The following is a 13,970-nucleotide window of genomic DNA, read 5'->3' as shown; positions in this document are numbered from 1 at the left end:
CCTGATAACTTTTAAAATTTTAATTTGTTTTTCCTGTTCGTGCTTCCGATCTGATTTGTGCAGTACGACACGAGTTTCTGCTTACATTATGTCCCTGAACGCAACCCCTCCCCCAACACACGCACACAAAGAAATGGACACAATCAACACGACGATAATATTTCTTCAAATATTTATAGATTTTTATATATTTATAATATGCTTATCACTTGGTTCATTCAAACACGTACACGCATACAAACAAAACTAAACATTAGGAACCTTCAAGATGCCAAAAATGCAAAGGAAAAAAACTGAAAACTAGCAGGAGGGGCCAAAATACAACTTAAGCAACCTAAAACGATGATCTTAAATTATGCATAGCTTTAAGTCATTAACAGAAATATAATATTTCCTTCCGTCAGAAAATCTGTCACATTTTCTACCTTTTACATTAAAAAAAAACAAAACAAAAAATACATACAAACACACATTTGGGTTGAGAGGTTGTGGTTCACATAAAGTTTTTCATACATTTCATAGAGAAAATCAGTAAACAAACACAGTAACATCATGTCCACGTAGGATCAGGAAGAAAAATAAATCAGGTCGAAGCGAAAAGGAATGAGTTAACAAGAAATAATCCCTTTCTCAAGTAAGTGTAAGACATTAGTCGTCACCGGGTGCTGCAGTCACCACAAAAGGGAATAAAAACTAATTGTTTCACAGCTGTCTTAGAAAAAGAAACGAAATGCACCCTGGTTTCTTCCCACATGAAACAAGGTACCAAAAACATGACCTATTGCATGTCTGTGTCTGATATTGCTTTCTGGATTTGATTTATTAGTGGAATTAAATCAAGCTCAGTTTGTGTTAAGGCCACAGATCATTGGCTCTACTTAAACTGAAGTAGCTGAGGGGGGGAAAAAAAGTGCTTCTGATTCTCGTTTAAGAAACCGTGAAGTGCAGTAACGTAAGTGGGAATGTAAAGAAAGGCTACATGGATCCTGGAGTGGGTTAAGAAAAAGAAACAGCTGCTCGGCCATTTCCCAGACCGATGTGTGTAGTGTATATGATATCAGCCGACGCGACGCTCTTTACTAAACCCTCCCACACCCACTGCACCCTTTTAGTAATGCTGCACAGGTGCTAAGTAAGTGTGGGAGATCAGTGAGGATCACGGAGCATTCAGGAAATCACTCTCTCCTCCGCCTTCTTCCTCCTCCGACTGCAAGCATCTAACAGTTTGTTAATTGCTTTCTCAAAAAAATAAATAAATCAGCCCTGTAAAGTAGTGAAAAGTGGTTCTTGTGCATTTAAGCGACGGGCAAGACAGAGATGAGCCTCCATGGTGTTTTTAAAGAGCAAATGGGCTGGTTTAACTAAGGGAAGCCTTAAAACAAGGAGCATTGCAGCAAATGTTACATCCACATTCACACAGTCAAGGGCAGCATCGTCCTAGCATGCAAAAGCAGGACAGAACAACAGGCACCCACAAGGTCCCCTCGGTCCGTCAACTGAGCTCAGACACAAAGTGAAGCAGGTCTGTGACTCTAGCGTTCAGATCTGAGTGGAGCAGACAGCGCGGCGGAGGGACGTCTCACTCCCGCAGAGCGGGACCTCTCCTGGCGACAGACGCGAGGAGGGGGCTCCCTTCCCTTGCAGTCACTGCAGCGTCAGCAGGACGCGTTCACTGAGCTGGGGCGGCGATCTGTCAGACCGCACGCTGCAGGAGACGTGAGCGATGTCGAGGTGAAACACGAGGGTCTTCACACTTTGAGTCTGGCTTTGTCCAGACCATAGCAGCTTACCAGGAAACGGCTAAATCAACACCAGCCAACAAAAACACATCAGCAGGAATTAAAGACTCGACAAATGAAACACTCTCAGAAATACATCTTGTATAAAGTGTCTGATGCAGCCTCAGCCAAATACTCAACCATTCCTGCAAGAGTCCATTTTAATGTATTTATAAATATATACTTATGTACATATAATACTATTTTCATAATCATTTCTTGATGCTGGGAGTGGCGGCGGTACAGTTTGCTCTGCTGGGGATGGCTTTATTTAAAAGTCAGGGAGGGTTCAGAGAGTTTGAGGACATGCTGACATGTCCTCCTCTCTGTCAGTGCAGACAAGAGGAGGAGGAGGAGGAGGGGAGGTCCTCTTGCTGAGAAGTGGACAGGCGCAAACATCACACAAACACTCATCCTGCAGCATAGCTGCTCAGGAAGGAGTAGAACATGGGCAGCTTCATGCGCTGCTGGTCCCGTCGACACCACGCCATCACCGTGCCCTCGCTGTTGGCCGTGTAGAGGTGGTGGCCATCACACGAGTACGTCAGGCTGAAGCAGACACGAGAGGAGACTGTTAGACTTAAAATGCTGACGAGCATACAGGCGTGGCATAAAAGTACAAAGAGAACAGCGCGCAGTAAACAAACCTGATGATGGGCTTGCTAGACTTGGGAAATGTGATCTCTCTCACTGGTTTCAAATCCCAGGTGCTCCATAACCTGAAAACATATCAGAGATTAAAAAAATAAAAAATAAACAGTACAGGGAGCGGGATGTCAAACTCATTTTACATCGTGGGCCACATGCAAGCCCAGTGGGCCGGACAAGTGAAGCTCCTGTCAATCCAAAGACATTTAACTACACATTTAATTCATGGGATCTCTTAATATGAGAAAACCAGCAGTGCAGTTTCAACAGGACATCTGGGATTTTCTACATGACAGAAATTCTGCTGCAGTAAAACAAATCTGTCAGCACGACTCCTTGGGCTTAAATTATAAGAAATAAATGTGTAAAATTACAATGTTCTGGTAGCTCTTTGCTCAGACTGCACTCCAAGTATAAACGTTTTTGGTCATTCACAGACAATTTCCTATTTTATTCTCCTTTTTTAAAAAACTTCTGAGCTATTGTAAAATAAATAAATTCTATAGCAGAGAGTGAAAAACAGGAACTTTCTGTCATGCAATATTTACTTATTTACAGTTAGATCCATAAATACTTGGACAGACAACTTTATTCTAATTTTGGTTTGTAACATCACCACAATGATTTTTAAATGAAACAACTCAGATGAAGTTGAAGTGCAGACTTTCAGCTTTAATTCAGCGGGTTGAACAAAAAAATTGGATAAAAATGTGAAGAACTAAAGTATTTTGAACACAATCCCTTCATTTCAGGATCTCAAAAGTAATTGGACAAATTAAATAACTGAAAATACAATGTTCGTTCTTATAACTATATAAACTTCTATGACTATATTTAAAATATGTTTGAGTAAACATGTAAAAAACCAAGCTTGTGTCAGTGTCCATATTTATATGGACCTAACTGTATTAATTACTTTGGTGAGTGGCCATGGAGTGGATCTATATGAGAAGGAAAAGCTGAAGTCGAAAAAGTATTCCCTCCTCCAAAATTTCCAAAGCCGTCTAGTGGAACAGGACACAAACGTAACGGCAAAAGAAAAGTTTTGCCTACCTGACGACGCCATTCTCCAGCCCACCAGCGATGACGTTGACAGACACGCCCTCCGGCTGGTTGGAGAAAGCCAGAGAACAGATGATCTCTCTGCAGTGGACATGCCCAATCAGGTCCCCGTTCACCGTCCACAGGCGAAGGTCGCTGCCTCCTCCCTCTGGAAACAAAAGAGGAGGAGCCATAACTCACACCAAGGACCAGAAGACACTTCAATAACCAGAAGATGAGACGCGATAAACACTCTGGTTATAAAAGAAGACGCCCGCCCCCTCATACCTGAGTCACACACTGTTGCGATGTCCCCTGTGGTCTCGCTGGCAGACACAGCCATCACCGGGCTTTTGTGGCCTGTGAGACTCTGTACATAACAGAGTCTGGAAAACACAGAAGTACTCAGAAACCACACAAACACTGCATAATGCAGTTTCTTCTTCTTTAAAAAAAACAAAACATAAAAACCTTTCACACACACTGACCTGTTCAGGTCCCAGAGGATGCAGGTGCCATCATTGCTCACACTGATGAGGATGCTGTAAGGTTTGCAGACAAACAGGCTGGTGACTTCGCCCGTGTGCCCGTACAGGTGAACCTGAGATTCCACCTCCATCTCTGATGGCTGTGGAGGGAAATACATGTTAGAGACCACACACAGAAGAAATACAGATCTAAATGTATCCGTGACTCTTATATATTGTGTCTTGCTTTTTCCTAAAAATCTCTATTAATTAAAGTCAAATTGCCTCTCGGTAGTTGCTGGAAGTCCAGAAAAATGGCAAATCCACATGTCTACTGGTGGGGACTGACGAGGTCTGAAAGCTTCTCTGATGACTGAACTCTGAGACCTCTAATCCCACTTATGGGCTCGGTGGAAATGTGTTTCAAGGGCAGCTGTGATGTGACTAATGAAGCTGAGCGTTTGAGCATGGTGAGGCTGCCTAAAGAAGAGGACGGGGGGGTGGGGGGGTGTAATCAGCGGTGGGTGGGCGGTTTGGGTGTTCGTGTGCAGGCGGAAGGTTAGAGGGGGACATTGCCATGGAAACGCACCGTGGTGCTGGTGAAGCGGTTGCTGTAGGCGGTGATGACTCCACACTTGCTACCCGTAAATAGCTGGCAGCCATCGGGCACCCAGGCGCAGCTGGTCACCTGGAGGAGAGGGAGACGGACGGTTGGATGGAGGAGCGCACACCAAAAGCCAGATAACTCTTATATAACAGGTGGTCAGGATTTGTCGAAGCATAAACTGATGCGTACCTGGTGAAGCTGTGAACACTGAATGAAGTTGATAGGTGGCTCGCTCTGCTTGCTCTTCAGCCTCAATATGTTGTCCGCGTAGCCCCAGCTTAAGATGGCTGACCACTGGATGTCTGTGCTGTGCATGCTCCGCACACCTGCAGAGCAGAGAAGAAAAATTTAATGCGAGTCAGCGGGGCACTTGTGCAATACTTTCTGGAATGAGTCTTTGGGCTTCCTACCCTGCTCCTTGCTGTAAATCATCATGAGGCAGAACTTGCTGGAGAGGCCGCAGATGGCTCGCGTCGGCAGAGCCAGCAGGGATCCGAACCTCTCCCCGTGCGGCTGACTGAAACACACCACTGGGTCCGGAGCGGAAGGTGAGCCCACATACTCGCCCCACTTCAGACCTTTGATCCACGGCAGCGGACTCTGGGGAGAGGAAGAGAAAATTGCTAGGTGAGGAGCAGATCATTTCACGGGTGGTGAATTAAGTCATGTCTTGCTCAGCGAACAGCAGGCTGCCAGAGTCACAAACACCACAGAGTTGATTACCGGGCAGACTATTTCCTTGGCTGGTTCTCTGCTTTCTCTGAAGGCCAGCTGGACCAGGAGGCCCATGGCTGCTGGCAGCTCCCCCTCCATGAGTTTGGTGCTTGTCCTGCTGATGTGAGAGGTGTTAAAGAGCTGCCTGGGCGTCTGTCCGTATGTCTTGATCATCGTCTCCAGGGCCCGTCGCTGAACAGGGTCTTCTACAGCCGAAACATCCATGCCAAAATAGGTCTGTAAAGAGTGACATGAAACTGGTGTCTGAGCGACAAAGGTTTATTATTTATTTTTTTACACTAACGTCGAGGAAATGCGAGAGTCAGCAGCTACGTACAGCTGGGTGGAAGACATTGATGGCCTGGACTGCTGCTTTGCCTTTCTGCTTGAGCCCGAACACCAGATCGATCCACTGACACAGCGTCTGGGAGACCTGATCAGACTCTAGTGCTTGTCGGTGGATGAGGATGAACAGACGTGGGTCGTTGCGAGCCCACGGCGGTAAATTCACATGATTCACCCTCTCGCCATTCTGACGAACCCCGAAATCAAAACCTATCCAGGCAAAGAAAAAACAAAAAAAAAAGAGGAAATTCTGAGAAGATGAAAGATGAACGCACAAAAGCTAAAAATAGGAAAGGAAAACTAATTACCTTCTCTGTTAACCAGGAATTCTGGGAGGTAGAAAAACTCTGGGATGAGCTCTTTGACGTCAGTCATTGACTCGTAAGAGGACAGACGCCACGTAGTGTTCATGGAGTGAAACGTCCGGTCCGGGATATCAAAGCTCTGGTCTGATTAAGGCCGGAGACAGTCTAATTACAAATTCGACTCACTGATTGAAAACATCTTTCATGACCTTAAACACCACGGTCGCTGAATACGTTTACAAATCACATAAAAAGATGCCTCGGAGGATCAGATGAATGCAAAATAAATTAAAGAGAAAGAAGCGAGGAAGGGGAAGGGTGAGGAGCTGATCAGAGAAGAGTGTAAAGATGAAGCAGGCTTTCATGAAGCAATAACACAGACACTGCAATCCTATGTTAGATCTGAGAGCACCGTGCCAGATTCAGGCTTCACATAAAAAAAACAAAACATACTGTTTGGTCAGTATAAGTATAGCATCATTCATTTATTAGAGGCCCAAAACAATTAACCATAACCATAAGATTTTCTTCTTGTATTCTGAAGGAGGCTTAATGTTGCGACTTACCCTGATAGGCGAGAAACATCTTTGTGAAAGGAGGCATTCGAACCAGGAAGTGCAGCACAGTGCCGCTGTTGGAGTAGTGGGAGCCGTAGTGGTAAGGCTGGACGGGAGGCATGGGGTCGTCCTCACGGATGCCCTTCTTGTACTCCTCCTCCAGGTACTGCACGAGGAACACGTCAGTGTGTTTTTATTTATGGAATACGCAAAATGCTCGAGTAGCACGTGTTGAAACAGACACGAGGACTTACCCTGTAATTATCCACGTAGCGATCCTCTTTCTCTTTGGACTGGACGGCGATGGGTTTGCTCAAGTTCCTGCGTTAAAATACGAAAGCAAAAAATTGTTGAGCGATGACATCATCAGCGACAGAAGCGTTGACTTCAAACAGACGCCAGTTCCCTTTCACTTTTTCTCAAAAAATATAACAACAGTTCAATGTTTGCCTGGATTCATAATACTTTAATAGAAAAGCTTTAAACGGGAGGCTTTAAATTAGCTTTTGTGTCAATGTCAACTCGGGAAAAGATTCGTCATCCAGCACGGACCTGTAGATGTTTGGGTCCTGCAGGTCGAGAGTCTCGTTGGTGTAATCTCGCAGGATAAAGGGGAACACCGGGTACTGCATGAGGTCGTTGAAGGAGCGGCCGGCGTGCTTGTTGAGATGCGTGAGGTACTCGAAGTTGGAGATCTGACCCGAGCCCCAAAGCTGCGTGAGCGCCGTGATGTTTCCGTGCTCCAGCAGGTTGGGAAGATCAGAGGTCAGTATGTTGTGGTAGACGTCATCTCGGAACTGAGGCCAGAGCAGAGACACCACGAGATCATTTCCAGAGGTAGTTTAGAGACTTGACTGAAACATGGTGCTAACTTGCAAATGTAACATGAAAGATGAACTTTAATTTAAAAATATTTAATGGCTAATCCACATAAAACAATTAAATTACTCTTTAGTTTTAGTTTCATTCATTCTAAAGCTTCTCCAGCAAACCGAGCCTCAGATTCTGCAACAACTATGATAGAACATAACGATCTTTACAATTAAAAAGCTTCAAACCATTAGTAGCTCTGTGAGGCTTATATTATCGTAATGATGTTGAATTACGATGATCTCCCGACTATAATCCCGATCCACTGACATCACATTAGGTCAAGCATGCAAACATTTACACTTTAAAAATTCCATATCCTTCTGAACTTGAAATAAATACAAAGGAGAAATGGAAAACTTTTCTTCCTGCCTTATTGACAGAAAGGTTTTCAGAAGTCTGCAAACATTATCTGTTTGGCTTTCGTGTGCTCAGTAGGTCGGCACGCCCTTTGATTTTTCTGAATTAAAAGCATGAGCAATAAGCCATCTGTCTGACCATATTGTAACTTTCTCTCAGTGTATCACTTTAAGCCACTGCAAAATAACGATATATTTTCACAGCAGAGTGCGATGCTACTGAATCTTATTATCATGGCTTATTGTCAAGATCGATTTCTCGCACGGAGCACTACAGAGCCAGAGGTTTCAAGAGCAGAATACCAAAAAGGCAATTCAACAATTAACTCCCACAGCATTTATTTTTTCTTCTTCTGAAACTGTGATTTTGTCCAATCTTTCTCTTTGACCATCACTATGCTTCTTTGTTTTATCATTTTTAATCACAGTCCATCCTGTGCGGTTACATTTTATACTCAGATAAAACACAGACTGGAATATTTCCTCCTGTAATCTGCTGGGTAGTCTAGTCCAGTCAGCGCTCTGCAATAGTTATGTTGAACAGCTAAAGTAAACAACTTACAAGATCTACTGTTTATTAATCATGAGCATTAACCAAACCTTCCACAAACGATCCGGTGTCTTTTATTTAAAAGCCCCTCTGACTCCACTCACCTTGGAGTTGTCAAAGGCCAACAGCAGCGTCCTGCCGTTGGTGAGGAATATCTCCACAGCGTTGTCTCTTAGCTGCCACCATCGCTTGTGCACCTCCTTGATCTCCTCGTACGTCCAGGAGAAAGAAGGTGCCTCGGTCTCCCCGTGCAGGCTCTGCTCAGACACACAAACATGTTCGGTGTTGAGTAGCCAGGCGGAAATTATTGCAGAAATTATTGTCATTCCTCTGGCAGGGAACACGCCTGAACGGTGCTCTGGCTTTACCTGGTTGTCATGAGCGTCAGCAGCGTTGTCCTCCACAAAGTACATCCCACACTTTCCTGTGAGACAGCACAGGGTGAGAGTGAGATTTGAACGCAAGACAAACAAACGCTTCCTTTACTGAATAAATAGCAAATGCTTGTGTGTGATGGAGGAGCAATACTCCGCGGTGCCTCAGAGAGAGCAGATTATGGAGCTCTGTGTAAACAGTGGCCGGTGTCTTACCCAGAAGAAGCTCCCCTGCTGTTTCTCTGGAAGGGGCAACGCTGATGCAACGTCTGGTGAACCTAAGGACAAAAGAATGACGTTTTTCTTACAACCTGACATGACATGTTCACTTAAAGGGTTACAGGAAGAAAGAAGCAGGATGTTATACCTGATGGATTCACTGGTGGCTTTGTCTTTAACAGTGGAGGAGAAGGAGGAGTGAGTCTTATCCTCAAACAGGAAGGACAGCGGTGGCTTCACAGTTTCTATTAAAAAAAAAAAAAAAAAAAAAAAAGAAATATGAGATTTGGGAGACACCAGTGCGACACAAAATTTAGCCAAAGAGCATTTTTTCCTCCCACCTTCAGGCTTGCGTCTGTCTTTGAGCAGGTATTTGTTTGGGATGGTGAGGTAGCATCTCTGTAGCCGCCGTCGCTCACGGTTCGGCCCTTCGGTGGGGTCCAGCTGCCAGGAAGTTGGGTAGGATGTGGGATCATACCAAACCGCACTGGAGGAAAAAAAATAAAGAAAAAGAAACTAAAAAAGCACACTCAAAACCTTACATCAGTACAAAAGAAAGCTTTGCAGGTCTGAAAGGGAAGTATTTGATTTGTTTTATTCGCACTTTAACCAAAACCAACAAACAAGCAGCCACAGCGAGGATGACATGAGCAGTAATGTAGATCATGAACAACTCCTACCGGTCGTGTGTGAGCTGCTGCACCAGCTCCTGCCAGTGGCGGCTGGCACTCAGGTCGGTCTTGTAGAGGCCCCTGATGTGCTGGATGACTTTCTTTCTCTCCATGCCTTGCCGGAGGGACACAGTCTGAGTGATATCGGCTGCAATCTTGGATATATCCTTTGACTTTCCATCCAGCCTCTGGATAAGACTGCAGAGGAAAAATAAAAAGAGTGAGCGAACGAAATAAAACAAACTAACATATGATTCTGTCTGTTAACAATAGAAAAAAGAAAGAAAAGAATTATACTCACTTCCTCTGAGCATTTGCCATTTTCTTTTCCCATGCCACTTTACTTGTTTTCTCTTCTGCTTCATACTTGAATTTTTCCTGTTGCAGGTAAACAAATTTATCTGAATAATAAGAAAAATGCTAAGCACAGCCTGTCAGGTTATCAAAGACAGACTTTTGCTTGCACTAAAGTTAATATATTTCATACAGCTGAAGGGAACAGGTGAATTAGGTCAGACTAAAGCAGCCTGGAAGCTGGTGCCCTTTCCTTTAACAATGACTCTTTGACAATGACCGTGTAGGACGTACCTCTTTTATGGCCTTGAGCAAGTCTTGTTTGTGTGGAGCATTGGGTGGGATGCAGCGATGACCGCAAAGCTTGAGAGAGGTCATGAATACACCCACGGCGCTCTGCTCTTCTTTGGTGAGGTTATCCTTGTGATCGTGCAGCATCTCGTACAGGTACAGCGACAACTTTGGTCCGTGCTGAGAGCGGCGAGAGAAAAGAAAGTGCAGACTTTAGTTTATTTGTGTCTGAAGTAAGTCACAGACACTGGCTATTGGAGCCGAGCTTCATCTAGCTTTCAGTAAAGTCTGGCAGGGGGATGAACAGGGAAAGACACCAATTTTTGAACTTTTAAAGCTAAAGAGTTTTTTTCTGTACCTAATCCGCAATTTCTCTCATTATATAGATTAAAATGAACATAAATATCTCACTTTAGGGTCTAATTCATGGGAGTTAACATGACAAATCACATTCACCTCTAGTCCAGGGCTGAGACTCTCCTTGAGGATATCCAAATGTTTGGGATCAAACACAAACTGAAGTGCCTCCTTCCTGTCTGATAGAGGAAGTGCAGGGCTGAGTGTGTGCACCAGCAAACGGCCAATTTGGACCCGAAAAGTGTCCCGACAGGACCACAGGATCCTTCGCCACTGCTGATGCGGGGCTCCGCCACGACCTGTGCTCCCCTACGGATACACAGTAGCAACACTAGGTTAGCCATCAAACGCTACAACGCTCAGAGTAGAGGTTTACAAATAAGAGCTTCTAAAGCATGAAAAAGCTTCAACTGGACTGCTGTCGTACCAGGCTGACTTTGATCCCGTCCATCATGAGCTGGAGGATGTCCTTCTGGAAGCTCTTCTTGCTCGCAGGAGGTAGAGTGAAGGGAGTTGGAGAGTGCGGGACAGAAGCGGAGCCACCATCTTCGTGCGGTTGATCAGCTGGATCTGGTGTGAAAAGCTGTTGGTCTGTGCACTCTGGGATATTCAGCAGATCAAATAAATCTTGACTCACATCTAAAATAAGGAAAACAAAAAAACAGAAGCAGGATTAGCGTGCAGTGTTCATAAAGGGTTTAGACCAGATCATTCAAAGAAACACCAGGCTGTGTACCGTGGTAAATGAGTCTGTTGACGGCAAGAACCACAAGCCTCTGCAGCCGCTGGACAAACTCGGTCTCACTGGCACGGATGGGGTTTTCCTGGCTCATCCTCCTCTGCATCATTTGGTTGAGCTCGTCACTGGCTACAGAGCGCATTCGCATCAGCAGAGAGTCAGTCTGGGCCAGAGAGAACCGGCGCCGACCTACAAGAACAATCTTGATAAGTGCTCGAATGTGGTTATAAAATTGGTAGTCTGGGATAATTAGCCAGTTTTCAGAAAGGATAAGCACACGTGTTTTTGGTAAAGAGAAAATTATTAGGATTCACTAATCAAATAGTCATCTGTGCTGGAATGCTTAACACTGACGAAGTTAAGCATTTGATCTCTCACACACTCACATGCACACAGAGAAGGCACCAGTAACACACTGGGGTACTGGGCAAATTAACCCCCAAGGTGAGGTCCTGGGGACAGGGTGAGTTCACTGCATGAGAGGGAAACATGCCCCTTGACAGGGAGGATGTTTTCCGCTGTGGACCGCAGTCCCAGCTACCTGCGTCACAGTGGAGCATGTACGATGGAGCTCCAGTGGGGGAAGGGAGGGGGGAGTCCTGGGACAGGAAGCTGAATGGAGGGGACAAGGGGATCTGGCCATAGGAGCAGTAGTGCTGCCTGGGGATGCGGGGGATAATGGAGTCTTTGATGGCAATGGAACCTTCAGATCGGGATGAAGAGACGATCAATAAACAGACACATTTCTACCTCCAGCAGCACAGAAGCAGACTGCAGCTTTCTACAGTGCCAGAGCCAGTTTGAGACACTCACCGGCGATGCTCTTGCGTTTCTGATAGATGGCGTGATGCGGAGAGCTTGGAGCGTTAACAGAAGTGCTCAGTTTCTGAGGTTCCTGGTTGGCGGTCGTTTTTATAAACTCAATCGCCGACTGAAGGACACGGAACTGCAAAGCCACAGCCATCTCTGGGAAAAGAAAGATTTGTGTCATGTTAGAGCCAACCTGCTTCTGATGAGTGACTCAAGGTCACGCTCTTCATGCTACAGTCAACTGACAGGTTAGTCAATTTTACAATTAATTACTGCTCTTTGATACTGACAACACTAAAATTAATGACAACAGGACTTGCAGACAGAGCAGCACAGGTAGCCTCATGCGGCATTTAATGGTGTTGATTACACTAGTGATGAACACACACGCCTCACTAACAAGGACACAGTCATTAAGTTGAAATAAGCAAACTGCAAAGTGCTGTACAATTAAGACTTAGAATAATTATGAGAAGTTGAGAACAACAATACAAAATGTTTTTTTGCACAGAGCCCCATAATGTTAATAATACATCTGAACATTTGAATATAATATCTGAAATGAAAAACAACCAAAAATAAAAAGATACACACTCATAATGCCATTCTAATGCTTCTGTGATCACAGAATGATAATATCAGATCATAAATATAGCGAGGAAATAAGTGCTAATGGGGAAGAGGAGGGAGAGATATTTTTCAGAGAGCAAATAAAAGGGAAAAATGAGAGAAAACCATTTGGTGGGAAGATGAAAATGGGAGATATTTCTCAAATGAGTTTCCACTCTGCAGATGGAGATAATAAAGTGACAGCCCTATTTGTTTCTGTAGCCAAGCTTGACAGCTTAATATCATCCACGATTGCAGAGCATGGGAGGTGACAAGACTGATGTGTTTTGCATGTGTATCGAAATACGGTTCTCACCTTGTGTGCGACGCATCTTGCTGGTCTGCATGAAACCCAGTAAGGTAATGAGGTCTTCGATGATGCGGAAGTACTGGGACCCAGAGGAGCTGCAGGAGTGAATAGTAACAGCTACAAGCATCTGCTGGATGTCACACACCAGGAGTTTGTAGTCATTCAGGGGAATACTACAGAGGGAGGACAAGGAAAACAAGAAAATATGAAGCACAGGAAGTCAGTCTACCACTCACATGTGCCAGATCAACCAACAATAAGAGGATTAATGATTTAATTCTTGGCTCAAAGGTTCAACACAAACGTGCTATGAACCCGTGGAGATGTCTGAATGAATCATTCCCTGTTCTGGCAGTCGTACCCGTTCTCCATGCCATTGAGGGTAGACAGGGTGTTAAAGAGCACGTAGAGCAGTCCGTGGTCTAGCAGGATGTCTGCCAGCTTGGGGCAGGCATTGATGAGCTGCAGGAGCATACACAGGATGTTGTGCACCAAAGAGTTCTCATACAGAGAGTTCTCAATAAGACCCAACACTGGGATGATACAGCGCTTTCTGAAGGGTGAGAGATTTTCCATTTCCTCCAGGTCCAGACTAAAGAGAAACACGAGAAAGAACAATGTGGCACAACATGAAGAATATGTTTGCATCCAACATTATTCATACGGCAGACAATTCTATACATATTAATGTGCAATCATGCGCCTGTGGTGCAGTGGATGTTATGTACTCACTCTTCCTCCAGGCCCACCGGCCGTCCAAACAGCATCTCCAAGAAGCATTCAAGGAGCCCCTGGCTGCCTTGGTGGATGTATAGTTGGTTGGCCAGCAGTGAGAAACCGTGATTCTTCAGAAACTTCTCCTTTTGCTCCTTAAGAGCTCTGGTGAAATAGGCGTCCAGCAGCTGGGTGGGAGAAGCAGAATAAATTACGCCTGTCAGTACAGAGGAGTACAGCGCCAGTGTTATCCCTCAGCCTCATAGAGGCATCCGTGGTATTACGACAATCCTCCTGTTTGTTTTATTAACAGCTGTTGCACCCTTTCACCTCTGACAATT

The 13,970-nt window shown here is 44.9% G+C and overlaps 1 protein-coding gene across 7 annotated transcripts in view; it reads right to left on the bottom strand.

The window, feature by feature from the left end:
* Nucleotides 1–160: 160 nt before the first annotated feature.
* lyst (lysosomal trafficking regulator) overlaps nt 161–13,970 on the bottom strand; it is a 63,634-nt gene continuing 49,824 nt past the window's right edge. For 6 of the 7 annotated variants that reach the window (XM_080869751.1, XM_080869752.1, XM_080869756.1 and 3 more), the window contains 30 exons: nt 13,648–13,817; nt 13,277–13,507; nt 12,922–13,088; nt 12,000–12,152; nt 11,728–11,889; nt 11,184–11,375; nt 10,875–11,086; nt 10,547–10,756; nt 10,094–10,270; nt 9,807–9,883; nt 9,515–9,703; nt 9,176–9,321; nt 8,983–9,079; nt 8,832–8,893; nt 8,610–8,665; nt 8,346–8,498; nt 7,015–7,259; nt 6,717–6,783; nt 6,472–6,628; nt 5,909–6,049; nt 5,593–5,810; nt 5,265–5,492; nt 4,952–5,141; nt 4,731–4,867; nt 4,524–4,622; nt 3,956–4,095; nt 3,756–3,853; nt 3,480–3,636; nt 2,426–2,497; nt 161–2,327 (listed from right to left, as the gene is read on the bottom strand). In XM_080869751.1, the coding sequence (XP_080725877.1) occupies nt 2,189–2,327; nt 2,426–2,497; nt 3,480–3,636; nt 3,756–3,853; nt 3,956–4,095; nt 4,524–4,622; nt 4,731–4,867; nt 4,952–5,141; nt 5,265–5,492; nt 5,593–5,810; nt 5,909–6,049; nt 6,472–6,628; nt 6,717–6,783; nt 7,015–7,259; nt 8,346–8,498; nt 8,610–8,665; nt 8,832–8,893; nt 8,983–9,079; nt 9,176–9,321; nt 9,515–9,703; nt 9,807–9,883; nt 10,094–10,270; nt 10,547–10,756; nt 10,875–11,086; nt 11,184–11,375; nt 11,728–11,889; nt 12,000–12,152; nt 12,922–13,088; nt 13,277–13,507; nt 13,648–13,817 (4,542 nt within the window). In that variant the 3' untranslated portion in view covers nt 161–2,188. The remainder of the gene's footprint in view (nt 2,328–2,425; nt 2,498–3,479; nt 3,637–3,755; nt 3,854–3,955; nt 4,096–4,523; nt 4,623–4,730; nt 4,868–4,951; nt 5,142–5,264; nt 5,493–5,592; nt 5,811–5,908; nt 6,050–6,471; nt 6,629–6,716; nt 6,784–7,014; nt 7,260–8,345; nt 8,499–8,609; nt 8,666–8,831; nt 8,894–8,982; nt 9,080–9,175; nt 9,322–9,514; nt 9,704–9,806; nt 9,884–10,093; nt 10,271–10,546; nt 10,757–10,874; nt 11,087–11,183; nt 11,376–11,727; nt 11,890–11,999; nt 12,153–12,921; nt 13,089–13,276; nt 13,508–13,647; nt 13,818–13,970) is intronic. The other variant, XM_080869755.1, reaches the window with a different exon arrangement.

The sequence above is a fragment of the Rhamphochromis sp. 'chilingali' genome (assembly GCF_963969265.1).
Source record: "Rhamphochromis sp. 'chilingali' genome assembly, chromosome: 20".
Taxonomy (NCBI): domain Eukaryota; kingdom Metazoa; phylum Chordata; class Actinopteri; order Cichliformes; family Cichlidae; genus Rhamphochromis; species Rhamphochromis sp. 'chilingali'.
This window is presented reverse-complemented; position numbering and strand designations above follow the sequence as displayed.